This window comes from Schistocerca nitens, chromosome 9 (genome assembly GCF_023898315.1).
Source record: "Schistocerca nitens isolate TAMUIC-IGC-003100 chromosome 9, iqSchNite1.1, whole genome shotgun sequence".
NCBI lineage: Eukaryota > Metazoa > Arthropoda > Insecta > Orthoptera > Acrididae > Schistocerca > Schistocerca nitens.
Genome location: NC_064622.1, coordinates 94,493,569 through 94,514,431, shown reverse-complemented (window position 1 = coordinate 94,514,431; position 20,863 = coordinate 94,493,569). Strand labels below are relative to the sequence as shown.

The 20,863-nt window shown below is 43.7% G+C and overlaps 1 protein-coding gene across 16 annotated transcripts in view; it reads right to left on the bottom strand.

Annotated features, from left to right (window-relative positions):
- Positions 1–20,863, bottom strand: part of LOC126202879 (putative mediator of RNA polymerase II transcription subunit 26) — a 92,357-nt gene that overhangs the window by 13,642 nt on the left and 57,852 nt on the right. Inside the window, exons 4-6 of one of the 16 annotated variants that reach the window (XM_049936927.1) lie at positions 7,636–8,888; positions 7,403–7,506; positions 6,237–7,144 (exon numbers count right to left, since the gene is read on the bottom strand). In XM_049936927.1, the coding sequence (XP_049792884.1) occupies positions 6,254–7,144; positions 7,403–7,506; positions 7,636–8,888 (2,248 nt within the window). In that variant the 3' untranslated portion in view covers positions 6,237–6,253. Of the gene's footprint in view, positions 1–6,236; positions 8,889–20,863 lie in introns of all 16 variants that reach the window. The other 15 variants (XM_049936936.1, XM_049936925.1, XM_049936923.1 and 12 more) reach the window with 15 other exon arrangements.

Genomic DNA, 20,863 nt, shown 5'->3' with positions numbered 1-20,863 from the left:
TTTTCGAACCGAAGGTGATCGTATTGCGTACCCAGTGACGTCTCCCTACCAACACGGCAGCTGCTGGGCGCATATGACAATGATACCGAATCTGATACTGATACATCCGTCGTGATATTTGCAGAACCGTGACTCCTCTGAAACGAGGACGTGGTAGTGCTCGTGTGCTGCCATTGCATCCCACATGTGGCGGTGCGCCTCTCTGTTCTTCCGTGTCCAGGAAAGCTGAAACATGGCCACTTTGCTCCACACGTTTCATTATCCGCGAGGATTCTCGTCCTGTAACCAACAATCCCATTTCCTGATTCAGGGTACGTGATGTGTCTATACAATTCTGAACGGCAGGGTTAGCATTGTGTCTGTCCTCAGAGGCCTAGACGCTTGGGACAATATAACTACGGCATGGCGTTGAGTGTGACCTTCCTTATTCCATCGATTCCATATTTGTATAACAGTCGCGGCATATCGACCTACCCGAGAAATAATCTCACTGAACGATAAACAAGAATACCGATAGGCCCCGATCATGCTGCTGTCTAATCCCGACACATACTGACGGACGTTTCTCCTTCTTACACGAGGCATAACACGATCTTCTCTCAAATCACGAACATTCAAATCAGATTTACGAATGAGAAAGCTGCTACGTAATCGTGCCTATATATGGATTTCAGTTGACATTAATCCTACCTATTTTCTGCGGTTGCGTTAATGCTAATCATTTACACATGTCAGTATACGATAGAGACACGAAAGAGACACAGGCACAAAGAGTCAGATCTGACTCTGCGTTCGATAATGGAAGCAAGACTGAAGAAAATCAGAGACACGTTCATAGGATTTATTGACTTATAAAAAGTGTTCGGCAATATAAAATGATACAAGATGTCCGAAATTCTTAGAAAAGTAGGGGTAAGCTATAATGGAAGAGCAAGAGGGAACCAAGAGGAAACAGTAAGATTGAACGACCGAGAACGAAGTGCTCGGACTAAAAAGGGTGTAAGACAGTGATATAATCTTTCGTTCCTACTGTTCAGTCTATACATCGAAGAACCAATGAAGGAAATTAAAAAAAAGAAAGGTTTTAAGGTGAAACGATTCGGTGATGACATTGCTATCGTCAACGAAATTGAAGAAGAATTACAGGATGTATTGATTGGAATTGTCTTGAGCAGTCTAAGGAGTACAGAATATAGACTGAGACTAAACAGAAGAAACGAAAGAAATGATAAGTAGCAGAAACGCGAGCACCGAGAAACTTAACATCAGAAATGGGGACGGCGAAGTAGACGAAGTTAAGGCACCAAAGTAGCCCATCAGGGACGGAGCAAGGAGGACATAAAGAGCAGACTAGCACTGACAAAGAGGGCGTGCCTGGGCAACTATCAAACGTAGGCCTTAATCTGAGGACGAAATTTCTGAGAATGTACGTTTGGAGCACAGCGCGGTATTATAGTGAAGCATGGAGTGTGGGAAAACCGAAATAGAGGAGAATCGAACATTTGAGATGTGGTACTACAGATGAATGTTGAAAATCAGGTGGACTGATAAGGTAAGGAATGAGGAGGTTCTCTGTAGAACCCACGAGGAAAGGAATACATGGAAAACACTGGCAAGAAGAAGGGACAGTGTAAGGTGCTGCTTACGTGAGGAAGACATTTTTACTAGTTTTAATAAATTATTGTCTCTTATTGATGTATTCACGATAGTTAGGAAGTGCTGTAGTCCGTAGCCGGCCATGAGTCGGAGAGCATTTCGCACGCTGTCTGGCTAGGTGACGAAGCGACCATATGTTGCGCGTAGTGGAGTGGGGCTCGGCGCTGGACCGTAGCAGCAGAGCTTCAGCCTGGGAAATATACATGACGGGAAGTACCGCCATCTTGGCACCAAAGTCACCGATTTTGTTTATTTATATTTAATAATTAAAGTCATTTATGACAACATGAATACTAGGAGGAGCCTCTGGATGTTTAAAACTATCTACCATAATTTTGCGTCGTTAAAATTCACACCCGTTCATTAACAAATGCATATCTTAGTAAGTACGAACTTGATCGGAAATCCACGAACTGTTACGAAACTAGTAAGAGATACGGACTGCGCTCCAAAGTCGGCAGTCGGCGTTAAGAGCTCTTCCTGTCTTGTTCGATGGTAGCCATGATCTCGGATACGTGACATGAGTGTTTCATTATTGATCTAATAGGAATAAAAGTGATATTACGGCATTCTGAATGTTAATTTCGAGTAAATAGATACGCCAAAGTTGATCGACAGCAATTTCAGGTAATTAGCTTCCACCGACAGAGACGTCCAATGCGCCAATGAAGAATCTGTACGGGACGACATTTACGAGAGCTGCACCGCGCACAGGCAGGAGGAAATCCGACGACACGACCCACCAATGCGGATCAAGGAAGGTCCGACTTACACTCGCAAATTCCGGGTTGAAATGCTGACCAGTTATACTGTACGCCACATATACCACGCTCTACGGACTCGCGGCTAAGCTGAGTAATAACAGCATCAGTTTAGAAGCGAGGGGATCTTGCAACAGGATGGCAGGATGTATGTCAAGACGTCAGGGAAAGACTTCCATGGTACTAGAAGGGGCTGTAGAGGCTAAAGACTGTAGAGGAAAACACAGATTTGAATACATCCAGCAAGTATTTGACGATGTAGGTTGCAATTGCTGCGCCCCCTTCACGGCGTTGCTGTTTTAATTGACAGCGGTATGCTCTTACTTCCCAACCTCCATGGAAGGGGAACTTACTTTCCGCATCGCCCTCGTTCAAGAAATGTCAGGTTATTGTTGATGCTTTTGTGGTCTTCAGTCCGAAGACTCATTTGATGCTTTTCTCCACGCTGCTGCAACCTGTGCAAGCCTCTTTGTATAATTAATGTAACAAACATCAATCTGAAGCTGCTTACCGTACATAAATAATGATCTCCGTCTACGATTTCTATTCACCTGCACTTCCCCCCATTACGAGATTGACGATCCCTTGGCGCATCAGGTTGTGTCCTGAACCTTCTTTTGGTCAGTTACGCAATCTATCAATCAAATCTTCAGCAGTCTTCTACAGCATCATTTTTCAAAATCTTGTATTCTCTAACTGTCTTAACTGCTTATCATCCGCATTTCACTTCTGTACAAGGCCACATTCCACACAAATACTTTCAGAGGAGACTTCCTAACATATTTCTATTCGGTGATAGCAAATTCCTCTTTTTCAGAGTAGCTTTCCTTGTTATAGAAACTCTCGACTTTAAATATCCTCTCTACTTCGACCATCATCAATTATTTTTGCTGCTCAAATAGTAGTGCTTACTTACTACTTCTACTGTCTTATTTCCTAAAATATTTCCATTAGCAACGCCTGTTTTGAAATATGTACTGCACTTGCGCAGGATAACATTTCTCAGTACGGAAGACCTCCTACTATGGAAATAACAGACGGAACGCCCGGCGGAAGATGTGTTTGGCGCGGCCACTTTGTCAGAGTTTAGCCGAGTTTTCGAGTGCTGGCCAGTTGGACGTACGAGGTGTCTATGTGGTGGATCTGTCAAACTTCAACGTGACCGGAAGTTACACTACCTGGTCGGTTAAACACACGCAATGCTGGTTTTTGTAGTATTTCACTCGTCTGTTCGTATGGAAGTTCCACGTCCTGGTCGTTCAAGCAGGCGCTATGCTACGTTTTGTGGCATTTTACTTGTCTTCTTGTATCGTGGCTGCTATATAAGATAGAGAATAGCCCTTCATAAAGAGAGTAAAGAGCGAAACATGTGATACCCACGACACCTCCGTACTTCTTACACAAATGACGCATTCAGTCACTAAAACAATATGCAACAGTCGTCTCCTATAAAGTTGATAGCATTAGTCATCTCCTATAATGATGACTGCATCTTGTTGAAATAGCCTACAGAGGTCATCGACACGTCGATGAACTTGATGAGGCTCATCTCTCCACGCATTTACACTGTACATCTGCAACTACACGACTTCTTTGCAGTTCACGCTTAAGTGCCTGTCAGAGGCACCTTCAGACTATTTCTCTACCCTTCGTACATCCAAATTTAAATTGGATGAAGGTGGGACACAGCTGGTATAATTTTTATTAGAAATGAAATTCCTCCAGCTGTACTTAAGATTTTATATTTACTTCGCTACTAGTTTCGACGTTGTGTCAACGTCATCTTAAGGCCCGTACACTTTGATGAAATCAGTTGTGTGTGGCTCAGTCTAGAAGTCCGCGGTGCGACCAACACGTGCTCCACTTGTATGGCGGGCAGTAACTCCATCCCGCCATCCCTCCATCCATGGGGAGCACGTGTTGGTCTCACTGTGGGCTTCTAGACTGAGCCACACACAACTGATTTCATCAAAGCGTACGGGCCTGAAGATGGCGTTGACGCAACGTCGAAACTAGTAGCGAAGTAAATATAAAATCTTAAGTACAGCTGGAGGAATTTCATTTTTAATAAAAACATTTCCCCGTCCCACTCTGTAACAGAGCGTGGGAAAAATGAAAACTTAAATCTTTCTGTATGACTTTTCATTTCTGTTATGTTATTACAATGATCATTTCTCCCTAAGTAGGTTGGCAGCAATGAATATTTTCACATTCAGAGGTGAATGGTGCTGATAGAACTTCCGTGAAAAAGTGTCGCCACAACGTAAAAGTCTTTGTTTTAATGATTGCTATCCAACTTGTTTATCATATGTGTGGCAATCTCTCCCATATTTGGCGTAAATATAAAACTAGCTCCCTTTTTTTTAAACTTTTTCGATGTCCTCCGTCAACCCTATCTGGTAAGGATCCCATACCGCACACCACTACTCTAACAGAGGATGGCCAAGCATAGTGTAGGCACTATACTTCAGTATAAACACAGACAACTGAAATACTTATTTATTCCATAAACTGGTTTTCGAATCTTTTCCGGCTCGTCTTCAGATGGTGCACGACATGATACACGACTATATCGAGGTGTAATTTTGGGTGCTGCCTTGCGACAGTATGCGTGGCTTTTTTGTTAATATCCATCTATCAGTTGACTATTTCAAAGCGTAATTCTGGATGCTGGCTGCTGGCTGGCTTTCTTGTTGATATCCATCTGTCAGCTTCCATTGTGATGTACAGCTGGTAACAACACATCACTCACTTTTCACGCGGTATGTATGTATATACACCGTAGTTATGAAACTTTGCAAGCACCCAGCATGCGCTGTATAACTACTGCTTGTAGTAGAACAATCATATATTTGTACTCATTTAATTAAAGGTACCTGTTTAACTAAGCTAAGGCAGTTATGCATAATATCTTGGCAGTACATGCTAAAAATGGCGTTACTCACCACACACAATAATACAAGAGAATTTAATTCACATGTGTATATTTCTGAACTAGTTAACTTGGTTAAAGTACAGAAATATGTTCCACAAGCGGGAAGTGGAGACAAATTCACACAATAATCTCGTCTTCTTTGCATCAAAGATAGTAAATTTTAAGTGTAATCCGCAATATTGCCTAAATGAATAATCATCTGACCGCATTTTGTTTTATTATGACCGAACTACTAGTAGTTCTACAAGTTTATAAGACATGTACCAAATTAATCTGAGCACAAGAGCTTCATTTCAAACATCCACAAAAAATTTAATCCGTATCATAAGCGTATTAGTTCTACTGAGTGTGGCACGAGTACCGACTATCTTACATCACAGGGAAAAATGGGAAAAATTAAAGGAAGGATAGTAGAATATTGGGAAAGGAAAAGGAAGTGAAAGAAGGGAGGAGTGTAAGCAGGAAGTCAGGATTTAAGACATGAGGAAAGGAAGGAACGAAGGCAAGAAATAAAGGAAGGAAAGAATGCTCCAGTATAATTTTTCACAGCAGACAGAGCAGTAGCTCAGCTCGACAGGAACCCTCGTTTAATATGATAGAACCCTCCCCCCTACTGGCCGCAAGTGATTTCTGCAATCATGGAAAAAATTAAACGGATGTGGCCAGACTGGGATTTTAACATTGCTTGTCCCATGTACGTAATCAGTTAATTTAACACAGCACTAGCTCAATTCGTATTGAAGAGGAAAAATGAAAACTAATGAAGATCCCTGTTGACGATTAGAAACTTATTGAGGTGATTTCATTATAAATAACTTACATATTAAGGTACAACTGAGTCCAGGTGTCTGGTGTCTTGGAAAGAAATATAAAATCTTACTCACGTTATTGATGCGTGCTGTTAGAATATAGCCTCATGCTGCTGTTGGTCTATTTTATGCAAGCGATTATTCTGATCGTACTGATAGCCTTCAAGGAATTCGTCTGGCTCATGGGACTGCTGGTAAACGTCCGCATCGTTCCCAAAGTGGCTTTGCTGATATTGCTGCAAGTCCTGATTACTGATGGGAAACTGTTCCTTCTCATATTGCTGTACAATCTGTTCTGATCCAGGTTCTTGATACTGCTGATACCGATCATGACTATTGCCTTCAGTATCGTCTTGGTGTGCTTGCTGTTCTAACTCGTCTGAGTCGAAGATATTGCTCTGCTGGTACTGCTGCTGGTCATCGCTAGAATAAGATTGATCTTGTTTCTGGGGATACAAACTGAGGTGTTCAAAATCTGAGTCAACATGTTGTTGGTTCTGCTGTTGAATTTGATCATTGTTTTGGGTTTCGCCGAGTTGATATTGTTGCAGATCATCTCCAGAATCTAAAGACTGCTCTTGGTGTGTGTTCTGGCTAAGTTCAGAATCAGAATCTAATTCTTGCTGCGTCTGTTGCAGAATTTGATCTTCGCCCTGTTGATATTGCTGCAGATTTTCTCCGGAATCTGAAGACTGCTCTTGTTGCGTATTCTGGCTAAGTTCAAAATCAGAAGCAGATTCTTTCTGTGTTTGTTGTAAATCTTGTTCTTCGTTGAGTGTACCACTTTGTTGATATTGCTGTACATTTTCCCCAGAGTCTGAAAATTGATCTTGTTGTATATGCTGGGGGACTTGGTCTCCTACTGATGTATCGGTCTGTTGATATTGTTGCAGATTGTCTCCAGAATCGGAAGATTGATCCTGCTGTGAATCCTGACTGATTTGTTCATTATCAGAATTTTGTTCTTGCTGCGTCTGCTGTATGTCTCCATTTGATGTATCGGTCTGTTGATACTGTTGCAAATCGTCTCCAGAATCGGAAGATTGATCTTGCTGTGTAAGCTGACTGAGTTGTTCAGAATCAGAATCTAATTCTTGCTGTATCTGTTGTAGGTCTCCGTTTGATGCATCGGTCTGTTGATACTGTTGCAGATTGTCTCCAGAATCGGAAGATTGATCCTCCTGTGAATGCTGGCTGATTTGTTCACTATCAGAATTTTGTTCTTGCTGCGTCTGCTGTAGGTCTCCATTTGATGTATCGGTCTGTTGATACTGTTGCAAATCGTCTCCAGAATCGGAAGATTGATCTTGCTGTGTGTGCTGACTGAGTTGTTCAGAATCAGAATCTAATTCTTGCTGTATCTGTTGCAGATCTCCGTTTGATGCATCGGTCTGTTGATCCTGTTGCAGATTGTCTCCAGAATCGGAAGATTGATCCTGCTGTGAATGCTGACTGATTTGTTCATTATCAGAATTTTGTTCTTGCTGCGTCTGCTGTAGTTCTCCATTTGATGTATCGGTCTGTTGATACTGTTGCAAATCCTCTCCAGAATCGGAAGATTGATCCTGCTGTGTATGCTGACTGAGTTGTTCAGAATCAGAATCTAATTCTTGCTGTATCTGTTGTAGGTCTCCGTTTGATGCATCGGTCTGTTGATACTGTTGCAGACTGTCTCCAGAATCGGAAGATTGATCCTGCTGTGAATGCTGACTGATTTGTTCATTATCAGAATTTTGTTCTTGCTGCGTCTGTTGTAGGTCTCCGTTTGATGCATCGGTCTCTTGATACTGTTGCAGATTGTCTCCAGAATCGGAAGATTGATCCTGCTGTGTATGCTGACTGATTTGTTCATTATCAGAATTTTGTTCTTGCTGCGTCTGCTGTAGTTCTCCATTTGATGTATCGGTCTGTTGATACTGTTGCAAATCGTCTCCTGAATCGGAAGATTGATCTTGCTGTGTATGCTGACTGAGTTGTTCAGAATCAGAATCTAATTCTTGCTGTATCTGTTGTAGGTCTCCGTTTGATGCATCGGTCTGTTGATACTGTTGCAGATTGTCTCCAGAATCGGAAGATTGATCCTGCTGTGAATGATGACTGATTTGTTCATTATCAGAATCTAATTCTTGCTGTGTCTGTTGAAGGTCTTGGTCTTTGTTTGGTGTATCGATCTGTTGATGTTGTTGCAGGACGTCTCCTGTATCTGAAATCTGGTCTTGCTGTGGATGCCAATTAACCTGTTGAGAATATTGATTTTGCAATGATTGCTGTGCAATTTGATCTGCATCTGATGCCTCACTTTGCTGATACACCTGAAGACCTTCTTCAGATTCTTGTTGATCGTTTACTAGTTTACCAGACTGAGGATCTCCGTATTGATGAATCTGCTGTACCGCCTGATCGAAGTCTGAACTGGGGTCGTGATGCTGCTGCTGCTGGCTGTCGTCCAGGTCGTAATCGTAGCCCTGCTGGTACAGCTGCCCAGACTGGTCAAACTCGGGCATCTGGTTATGCTGCATCTGCTGCCACATCTCTTGCCTGTCTTTCAGGACATCTCTATACCATGCTGGCAAGCTGTACGCATTTGAACGTTGATGGTGTTGGTACGGCCGCAAAAGATCTCCTATTTCAGAGAACTGACCACCCGCGAATTTGTGCCCTGGTTCCAGGCTGCCGACTTGTTGGTACTGGTGTTGCACCTGGTCCACGTTCTGCATGTAGTCTTTCCTGTGGACAATGAGAAGCGATAAATTTTTAACTAATGTTAATTTCGTAGGTTAAACAAAGGTTAGCATGCAAAGTCTACAGTATATACGAGCGTTATTCGGAAAGTAAGGTCCGCTCAAACGCGAAATGGAAACGACAGCGAATATGGACGAAGTTTTGCGCAGATGTGTTGGGTCGTGTCTCTGGTGTGCCTGTCAATCGTGCCACGTAGCTCTATGCAGTTGTGAGCACAAGGTGAGAAAGTAAAGATGTTTAGGAGAATTATGGGTGCCCACTGCGAAGTTTCGCCCGGTTTCATGCAACCCAACATAACGTAAGTGTCATGCATTTCCTTCTTCATGATAATTCGTGACTGTGCACTGCAGGGGCAAAGAGGACGCCGCTGCGACGTATTCGATGAACGTGTTTGTTCGATCTACATACACTACTGGCCATCAAAACTGTTACACCAAGAAGAAATGCAGATAAACGGGTGTTCATTGGACAAATATATTATACTAGAAATGACATGCAATTACATTTTCACGCAGTTTGGGTGCATACATCCTGAGAAATCAGTACCCACATCAACCACCTCTGGCCGTAATAACGGCCTTGATACGCCTGGGCATTGAGTCAAACAGAGCTTGGATGGCGTGTACAGGTACAGCTGCCCATGCAGCTTCAACACGATATCACAGTTCATGAAGAGCAGTGACTGGCGTATTGTGATGAGCCAGTTGCTCGGCCAACATTGACCAGACGTCCTGAATTGGTGAGAGATCTGGAGAATGTGCTGGCCTGGGCAGCAGTCGAACATTTTCTGTATCCAGAAAGGCCCGTACAGGACCTGCAACATGCGGTCGTGCATTATCCTGCTGAAATTTAGGGTTTCGCAGGGATCGAATGAAGAGTAGAGCCACGGGTCGTAACACATCTGAAATGTAACGTCCACTGTTCAAAGTGCCGTCAGTGCGAACAAGAGGTGACCGAGACGTGTAACCATTGGCACCCCATACCATCACGCCGGGTGATACGCCAGTATGGCGATGACGAAAACACGCTTCCAATGTGCTTTCACCGCGATGTCGCCAAACACGGATGCGACCATCATGATACTGTAAACAGAACCTGGATTCATCCGAAAAAATGACGTTTTGCCATTCGTACACCCAGGTTCGTCGTTGGGTACGCCATTGCAGGCGCTCCTGTCTGTGATGCAGCGTGAAGAGTAACCGCAGCCATAGTCTCCAAGCTGATAGTCCATGCTGCTGCAAACGTCGTCCAACTGTCCGTGCAGATTGTTGTTGTCTTGAAAACATCCCCATCTGTTGACTCAGGGATCGAAACGTGGCTGCACGATCCGTTACAGCCATGCGGATAAGATGCCTGTCATCTCGACTGCTAGTGATACGAGGCCGTTGGGATCCAGCACGGCGTTCCGTATTACCCTCCTGAACCCACCGATTCCGTATTCTGCTAACAGTCATTGGATCTCGACCAACGCGAGGAGCAATGTCGCGATACGATAAACCGCAATCGCGATAGGCTACAATCCGACCTTTATCAAAGTCGGAAACGTGATGGTAGGTATTTCTCCTCCTTACACGAGGCATCACAACAACGTTTCACCAGGCAACGTCGGTCAACTGCTGTTTGTGTATGAGAAATCGGTTGGAAACTTTCCTCATGTCAGCACGTTGTAGGTGTCGTCACCGGCGTCACCCTTGTGTGAATGCTCTAAAAAGCCAATCATTTGCATATGACAGCATCTTCTTCCTGTCGGTTAAATTTCGCGTCTGTATAACGTCTTCTTCGTGGTGTAGCAATTTTAATGGCCAGTAGTGTACTTCCTTCTTCATGATAATTCGTGACGGTACACTGCAGGGGCAATGATGACGCCCCTGCAACGTATTCGATGAAAGTGTTTGTTCGAACTACGTATAAGACAGACTGGCTCCCTCTGATGCTCATCTCTGCTCACATGAAACTCTGGCTACAAGGACAACATTTTGTCACCGACAACGAACTGCGGATCAGCGCAGAGAATTGAATGAAAGAACAGGCGGCTGTCTTGTATGACGTGGGTATTGGAAAGCTGCTACAACGCTATGACAAACGTTTCAGTCAGAGCGGTGACTTTATAAAGAAATAGATGGGAGGTGTAGCAAACTCTTGGAAATAACTCGTTTTTTTCCCTGTACTCTTCTATTTCGCAAGCAATCGGACCTTACTTTCCGAACTCGTATACATTTAAATATGCACAAAAAATCACATAAGACGTAACACCTCTTTTATTTCGTGAACGGTTCGACGTATCAGAACTAGTTTTCAGCGAATGGTACTGCAGAGACAGTCACGTAATTTTGTCGCATGTTTTATCTCCTTAACTCGTCCACTAGCCGAGCAACGGAGGTATGCTATTTCCTTTTTTCAAGTGGAATGATATATGTTTCTTAAAGACAATCAAATGTTCTTGAAAAAGAGAATACTGGGTAATATAGAAATTGTTAATGATGGCATATTAACTTTTTATAAAAGTATCCGAGAAGTGTACACAAATTGACAGGCTCCGTCGGTGTATAAGGTCTTCCTTCTGTTTATTTGTCTCCTCAGAAGCTGGCCGCTTACACATGTGTAAGTACAAATATCTGAAATAATATTTCTCTCATACGCTTGAAGATACAACACTCGTTTGACTCGTAGCTGACTCTGTATCTACGAGGAATAAAGTAGAGCCCAGAGGGAAACACCATAGTACCGTACGACTACCCTGTTGCTGCATATATCTACATCTACATAGATACTTCGCAAGCCACCGTACGGTGCGTGGCGAAGGGTACCCTGAACCACTAATTTCCTTTCCTGTTCCACTCGCCAATAGAGCAAGGGGAAAGCTACTGCCAGTATGCCTCAAAAATGGCTCTGAGCACTATGGGAATCAACTGCCGAGGTTATAAGTCCCCTGGAACTTAGAACTACTTAAACCTAACTAACCTAACGACAACACACACATCCATGCCCGAGGCAGGATTCTAACCTGCGACCGTAGCGGTCGCGCGGTTCCAGACTGTAGCGCCAGAACCGCTCGGCCACCAGCGGCCGGCAGTATGCCTCCGTATGAGCCCTAATTTCTCATATGTTATCTTTGTGGTCCTTACTCGCATTGTATGTTAGCGGCAATACAATTGTTCGGCAGTCAGCTTCAAATGCCGGTTCTATAAATTTTCTCAAAAAGGTTTTCTCGAAAAGAACGTCGCCTTCCCTCCAGGCATTCCCATTTGATTTCTCGAAGCCTCTCTGTGACACTTGAGTGTTGTTCGAGCCTACCGGTAACAAATCTAGCAGCCCGCCTCTGAATTGCTTCGATGTCTTCCTGCTATGGATCCCAAACACTCGAACAGTACTCGAGAATAGGTCGCACCAGTGTCCTATATGCAGTCTCCTTTACAGGTGAACCATTCTTTCCTAAAATTCTCCCAATAAACCAAAGCGGACCATGCGCCTTCCCTACCACAGTTCTCACATGCTGGTTCCACACCTCATATCGCTTTGCAACGTTGCGCCCAGATATTTAAACGATGTAACTGTATTAAGCAGGACACTAGTAATACTGTCCTTCCCCCTGAACCATGGACCTTGCCGTTGGTGGGGAGGCTTGCGTGCCTCAGGGATACAGATGGCCGTACCGTAGGTGCAACCACAACGGAGGGGTATCTGTTGAGAGGCCAGACAAACGTGTGGTTCCTGAAGAGGGGCAGCAGATTTTCAGTACTTCTGGATGATTGACTGACCTGGTCTTGCAACATTAACCAAAACGGCCTTGCTGTGCTGGTACTGCGAACGGCTGAAAGCAAGGGGAAACTACGCTCATAATTTTTCCCGAGGGCATGCAGCTTTACTGTATGGATAAATGATGATGGCGTCCTCTTGGGTAAAATATTCCGGAGGTAAAATAGTCCCCCATTCATATCTCCGGGCGGGGACTACTCAAGAGGCCGTCGTTATCAGGAAAAAGAAAACTGGCGTTCTACGGATCGGAGCGTGGAATGTCAGATCCCTTAACCGGGCAGGTATATTAGAAAATTTAAGGGAAATGGATAGGTTAAAATTAGATATAGTGGGAATTAGTGAAGTTCGGTGGCAGGAGGAACAAGACTTTTGGTCAGGTGAATACAGGGTTATAAACACAAAATCAAATAGGGGTGATGCAGGAGTAGGTTTAATAACGAATAAAAAAATGGGAGTGCGGGTAAGCTACTACAAACAGCATAGTGAACGCATTACTGTGGCCAAGACAGACACGAAGCCCACGCCTACTACAGTAGTACACGTTTATATGCCAACTAGCTCTGCAGATGATGAAGAAATTGAAGAAATGTATGATGAGATAAAAGAAATTATTCAGGTTGTGAAAGGAGATGAAAATTTAATAGTCATGGGTGACTGGAATTCGAGAGTAGGATAAGGGAGAGAAGGAAACGTAGTAGGTGAATATGGATTGGGGATAAGAAATGAAAGAGGAAGCCGCCTGGTAGAGTTTTGCACAGAGCATTTCCAGGGGCGGATGTGGACTCTGACTACAATCTATTGGTTATGAACTGTAGATTAAAACTGAAGAAACTGCAAAAAGTTGGGAATTTAAGGAGATGGGACCTGGATAAACTGAAAGAACCAGAGTTTGTACAGAGTTTCAGGGAGAGCATAAGAGAACAATTGACAGGAATGGGGGAAAGAAGTACAGTAGAAGAACAATGGGTAGCTCTGTGGGATGAAGTAGTGAAGGCAGCAGAGGATCACGTAGGTAAAAAGACTAGGTCTAGTAGAGCTCCTTGGGTAACAGAAGAAATATTGAACTTAATTGACAAAAGCAGAAAACATAAAAATGCAGTAAATGAAGCAGGCAAAAAGGAATACAAACGTCTCAAAAATGAAATCGGCAGGAAGTGCAAAATGGCTAAGCAGGGATGGCTAGAGGACAAATGTAAGGATGTAAAGTCTTATCTCAGTAGGGGTAAGATAGGTACTGCCTACAGGAAAATTAAAGAGACCTTTGGAGAAAAGAGAACCACTTGTATGAATATCAAGAGCTCAGATGGAAACCCAGTTCTAAGCAAAGAAGGGAAAGCAGAAAGGTGGAAGGGGTATATAGAGGGTCTATACAAGGGTGATGTGCTTGAGGACAATATTATGGAAATGGAAGAGGATGTAGATGAATATGAAATGGGAGACACGATACTGCGTGAAGAGTTTGACAGAGCACTGAAAGACCTGAGTCGAAACAAGGCCCCGGGAGTAGGCAACATTCGATTAGAACTACTGATGGCCTTGAGAGAGCCAGTCCTGACAAAACTCTACCATCTGGTGAGCAAGGTGTATGAGACAGGCGAAATACCCTCAGACTTCAAGAAGAATATAATAATTCCAATCCCAAAGAAAGCAGGTGTGGACAAATGTGAAAATTGCCGAACTATCAGTTTAATAAGTCACAGCTGCAAAATACTAACGCAAAGTATTTACAAACGAATGGATAAACTAGTAGAAGCCGACCTCTGGGAAGATCAGTTTGGATTCTGTAGAAATATTGGAACACGTGAGGCAATACCGACCTTACGACTTATCTCAGAAGAAAGATTAATGAAAGGCAAACCTACGTTTCTAGCATTTGTAGACTTAGAGAATGCTTTTGAAAATGTTGACTGGAAGACTCTCTTTCAAATTCTAAAGTTGGCAGGGGTAAAATACAGGGAGCGAAAGGCTATTTACAATTTGTACAGAAACCAGATGGCAGTTATAAGAGCCGAGGGACATGAAAGGGAAGCAGTGGTTGGGAAGGGAGTGAGACAGGGTTGTAGCCTCTCCCCGATGTTATTCAATCTGGATATTGAGCAAGCAGTAAAGGATACAAAAGAAAAATTCGGAGTAGGAATTAAAATCCATGGAGAAGAAGTAAAAACTTTGAGGTTCGCCGATGACATTGTAATTCTATCAGAGACAGCAAAGGACTTGGAAGAGCAGTTGAACGGAATGGACAGTGTCTTGAAAGGAGGACTTAAGATGAACGTCAACAAAAGCAAAATGAGGATAACGGAATGTAGTCGAATTAAGTCGGGTGATGCTGAGGGAATTAGATTAGGAAATGAGACACTTAAAGTAGTAAAGGAGTTTTGCTATTTGGGGAGCAAAATAACTGGTGATGGTCGAAGTAGAGAAGATATAAAATGTAGACTGGCAATGGCAAGGAAAGCATTTCTGAAGAAGAGAAATTTGTTAACATCGAGTATAAATTTAAGTGTCAGGAAGTCGTTTCTGAAAGTATTTGTATGGAGTTTAGCCATGTATGGAAGTGAAACATGGAGGATAAACAGTTTGGACAAGAAGAGAATAGAAGCTTTCGAAATTGTGGTGCTACAGAAGAATGCAGAAGATTAGATTGGTAGATCACATAACTAATGATGAAGTATTGAATAGTATTGGGGAGAAGAGGAGTATGTGGCACAACTTGACAAAAAGAAGGGACCGGTTAGTAGGACATGTTCTGAGGCATCGAGGGATCACAAATTTAGCATTAGAGGGCAGCGTGGAGGGTAAAAATCGTAGAAGGAGACCAAGAGATGAATACACTAAGCAGATTCAGAAGGATGTGGGTTGCAGTAAGTACTAGGAGATGAAGAAGCTTGCACAGGATAGGGTAGCATGGAGAGCTGCATCAAACCAGTCTCAGAACTGAAGACCACAACAGCAACAGTAATACTGTATCCGAACATTACAGGTTTGTTTTTCTTACTCGTCCGCATTAACCTACATTTTTCCACATTCAGGACTGGCTGCCATTCATCAAACAAACTGGATATTTTGTCGTCTTGTAACTTCCTACAGTCACTCAACTCCGATACTTTACCTTACATCACGGCATCATCAGAAAACAACAGCAGATTGCTAACCACACTGTCCGCCAAATCATTTACGTATACAGAGAATAAGAGTGATCCTATCACACTTCCCTGGTTTATTCTCGACGATATACTTGTCTCTGATGAACACTCGCCGTAGAGGACAACGTACTGTGTTTTGTTATGTAAGAAGTCTTCGAGCCACTCTCATACCTGTGAACTTGTTCCATATGCTCGTACCTTAGTTAAGAGCCTGTAGTGGGGCACCGTATCATGTGCTTTCCGGAAATCTGGAAATATGGAATCTGCCTGTTGCCCTTCGTCCATTGTTGTCAGTATATCAGGTGAGAAAAGGGCAAGCTGAGTTTCCCAACAGCGATGCTTTCTAAAACCATGCTGATTCGTGGACATAAGCTGCTTAGCTTCAAGAAAGTTTGTTATATTTGAACTGAGAATATGTTCAAGGATTCTGCAGCAAACAGAAGTTGGGGATATTGGTCTGTAACTTTGCGGTCCGTTCTTTCACCTTTCTTGTATACTGGTGTCACGTGCGCCTTTTTTCCAGTTTCTTGGGACTCTGTGCTAGGCGATAGATCACGACAGATGCAAGATGGATGAGAAGCCAATGCCATACGGTACTCTTTGCAAAATCGAATTGGAATTTCATCGGGACCTGGTGATTTATTTGCTTTCAAAACTTTCAGTTGTTTCTCTACATCAGGTATGTCCAGGTATGTCGTCCATATGGGAGTCTTTTCGATGGTCAAATGACTATGTTTGTACGATACCCCTGTGTGAACGATTTCTTCAATGCGAAATTTAAAACTTCGGTTTTCGTTATGTTATCTTGTAAGTAGGCTGTTTAGGTTTTTATATTGGTAATGCCACGTAGCGCTCTGTATGAAAATCACTGGCTGTGCTGTATGCAGTCTGTGGCTGGTTTGCATTGTTGGAAGTTGCTATTGTAGTGTTGAGCAGTTGGCTGTTAACAGCACGTAGCGTTGCGCAGTTGGAGGTGAGCCGCAAGCAGTGGTGAATGTGGGGAGTGAGATGGCGGAGTTTTGAGAGCGGATGATCTGGACGTATGTCCATCAGAGACAGTAAATTTGTAAGACTAGATGTCATGAACTGCTATATATATTATGACTTTTGAACACTATTAAGGTAAATACATTGTTTGTCCTCTATCAAAATCTTTCATTTGCTAACTATGCCTATCAGTAGTTAGTGCCTTCAGTAGTTTGAATCTTTTATTTCGCTGGCATTAGTGGCGCTCGCTGTATTGCAGTAGTTCGAGTAACGAAGATTTTTGTGAGGTAAGTGATTTGTGAAAGGTATAGATCAATGTCAGTCGGGGCCATTCTTTTGTAGGGATTATTTAAAGTCAGATTGCGTTGCGCTAAAAATATTGTGTCAGTTTAGCGTTGATCAGAATAGGTAAAGAGTGAAATGTCTGAGTACGTTCAGTTTTGCTCAGCTGTTTGAAAATCAAATAGTGTAAGAGTTTTATCAGCACAGTAATACATAAATTTTTCTAAGGGGACGTTTCAATCTTCAGCCGCCACATCAGACTAATCGACAAGGGACGGAATGGAAGCCTTTGGCTCGCTTAGCGATTTTACATAGGACCAGAGTTTTCTCTTGTTCTCTGCCAGATCTTTCGCTAAGAAGCCTGACATGAGAAACCCATTTTGTGCTGCTTTTGCTCGGAGTTTATTGCAGGAAGTTTGCGTACAATAATCATCAAACGTTATGTTGAACTTTTCAAGATCTTTAGATCGTAGGTAAAAAAAGTATATTGCTTCACTAAGTAAAGCGGACTTGCTTCAAAATTTCGGTTGATACTATATTTAAAATGTTTAAACATGCAACAAGATTACGTTTCCCTGTTATAATATCGTTTACCGAAAAGCTTTCGATATCTTGAACCATTCGCGAAATGAGGGTCTTGATCTACGTGAGAAATATGGCAATGGAAGTAGACTTGGTTCAAATGGCTCTGAGCACTATGGGACTTAACATCTTAGGTCATAAGTCCCCTAGAACTTAGAACTACTTAAACCTAACTAACCTAAGGACATCACACACATCCATGCCCGAGGCAGGATTCGAACCTGCGACCGTAGCAGTCGCGCGGTTCCGGACTGCGCGCCTAGAACCGCGAGACCACCGCGGCCGGCAAGTAGACTTGTCAGACACTTGTGCTTGAATAACAATCCTTGAAGTTAACGCAATCTTGTTTCGCGAGACAACATCACTTTTCTTCCAGATATTACTATTTAACTTCACTGAGCATATTTACACACTTTTGTATCAACTGCACTGACCTGTTACGGTCCTCGTAGCTCGTCTCTGCCACGCGTAGTTGACAAATATCCGAACACCCCACGGATTGCGGAATTGACCACTAGACGTCACGATGGAGGAACCCGCCAGTACGAAAGGAGGCGTGGAGTATTTTGTTGTCATTATACACTACTGGCCACTAAATCTCCTACACCACGAAGATGACGTGCTACAGACGCGAAATTTAACCGATAGGAAGAAGATGCTGTGATATACAAATGATTAGCTTTTCAGAGCATTCACACAAGGTTGGCGCCGGTGGCGACACCTACAACGTGCTGACATGAGGAAAGTTTCAAACCGATTTCTCATACACAAACGGTAGTTGACCGCCATTGCCTGGTGAAACGTTGTGATTCCTCGTGTAAGGAGGAGAAATGCGTACCATTACGTTTCCGACTTTGATAAAGGTCGGATTGTAGCCTATCACGATTGCGGTTTATCGTATCGCGACATTGCTGGTCGCGTTGGTCGAGATCCAATGACTGTTAGCAGAATATGGAATCGGTGGGTTCAGGAGGGTGATACGGAACGCCGTGCTGGATCCCAACGGCCTCGTATCACTAGCGGTCGAGATGACAAGCATCTTATCCGCATGGCTGTAACGGATCGTGCAGCCACGTCTCGATCCCTGAGTCAACAGGGACGACGTTTGCAGCAGCATGGACTATCAGCTCGGAGATCATGGCTGCGGTTAACCTTGACGCCGCGTCACAGACAGGAGCGCCTGCGATGGTGTACTCAACGACGAACCTGGGTGCACGAATGGCAAAACATCATTTTTTCGGATGAATCCAGGTTCTCTTTACAGCATCAAGATGGTCACATCCGTGTTTGGCAACATCGCGGTGAAAGCACATTGGAAGCGTGTATTCGTTATCGCCATACTGGCGTATCACCGAGCGCGATGGTATGGGGTGCCATTGGGAAACACGTCTCGGTCACCTCTTGTTCTCACTGACGCACTTTGAACAGTGGACGTTACATTTCAGATGTGTCACGACCCGTGGCTCTACCCTTCATTCGATCCCTGCGAAACCCTGAACTTCAGCAGGATAATGCACGACCGCATGTTGCAGGTCCTGTATAGGTACAGGAAATGTTCGACTGCTGCCCTGGCCAGCACATTCTCCAGATCTCTCACCAACTGAAAACGTCTGGTCAATGGTGGCCGAGCAACTGGCTCGTCACAGTACGCCAGTCACTACTCTTGATGAACTGTGGCATAGGCTGCTGTACCTGTACACGCCATCCAAGCTCTGTTTGACTCAATGCCCAGGCGTATCAAGGCCGGTATAACGGCCAGAGGTGGTTGTTCTGGGTACCGATTTCTCAGGATCTATGCACTCAAATTGCATGAAAATGTAATCACATGTCAGTTCTAGTATAATATATTTGTCCAATGAATACCCGTTCATCATCTGCATTTCTTCTTTGTGTAGCAATTTTAATGGCCAGTAGTGTATAAGCAGTATTAACATATGTGGTGAACCGGGAGAGCTCAATGATTTCGCACTTGGATTAGTCATTGGATGTCATCTAAGTAACAAACCCATCAGGAAAATTTAAAGCCTTCTTAAGATGACGAAGTCGACTGCTCACGGAATGATTGTAAAGTGGAAAGGCGTATGAAAAGCCATAGTGAAACCAGGCGTACGTCAAGTACTGATAGACAGGGAGCGCTGCAGAGGCTGGTTGTAAAAAATCGCATGAAATCGGTGGACGGAATCACTCGCAAGTTTCGAAGTGCCGTGAGCAGTCCACCTAACATGACTACTCTTAATGGCAAGTTAAAAAGGAATGGGGTACAATGGTCGAGAAGCTCCGTAAAAGTCACTCAGTTCAGAAGTCAGTGCTAAGCGACGCTAGACTTGGTTTAGACATCTGCGCTCGAATGAGTGACTTGGAATGATGAATCACACTACACCCTGTGGCAATCAGGTGGAAGACTCTGTATTTCACAATGTCTGGAGAACGTCTCCCGCCGTCTTATTTTGTGCCAACTGTGACGCAGAGAGAAGATGAGGTTACGGTATGGGGGATATGGTCTCCTTATTGCACTTAAGAAAACAATAACTGCTGAAGGACATTACATATTTTACAGCATTGTGTAGTGCATGCAGTAGAGAAACAGTTCAGAAACGATGATTTTTTTGCATCAGCGTGACACTACACTTTGGCATATAGCAGTATCTGTGAGACAACGATTTGGAGAAAGTAACATTCATGAAAATAACTGACCCGTCCAGAGTCTCGATCTGAATCCTACTGGACACCTTCGGAACGAAAGAGAACGTCGACTTTGCTGCAAGCCCTAGCATCCAAAATCACTGCAACCTTTGATTTTGGCTCGTGAGTAAGAATGGTTTGCCATTCCTCAACAGACACCTTACTGAAATGTCCTCAGCAGAATTCAACCAATCATTAGGGCGGAGGATGCACACACGCCATATTACTATCCACTAATAGGTGTCTGGGACAACGGCCTTGCCGCAGTGGATACACCGGTTCCCGTGAGATCACAGAAGCCAAGCACTGTTGGGCGTGGCCGGCACTTGGATGGGTGACGATCCAGCCGCCATGCGCTGTTGCCATTTTTCGGGGTGTACTCAGACTCGTGATGCCAATTGAGGAGCTACTCGACCGAATAGTAGCGGCTTTGGTCAAGGATACCATCATAATGACTGGGAGAGCGGTGTGCTGACCCCACGCCCCTCCTATCGCATCCTCCTGGAGGATGACACGGCGGTTGGATGG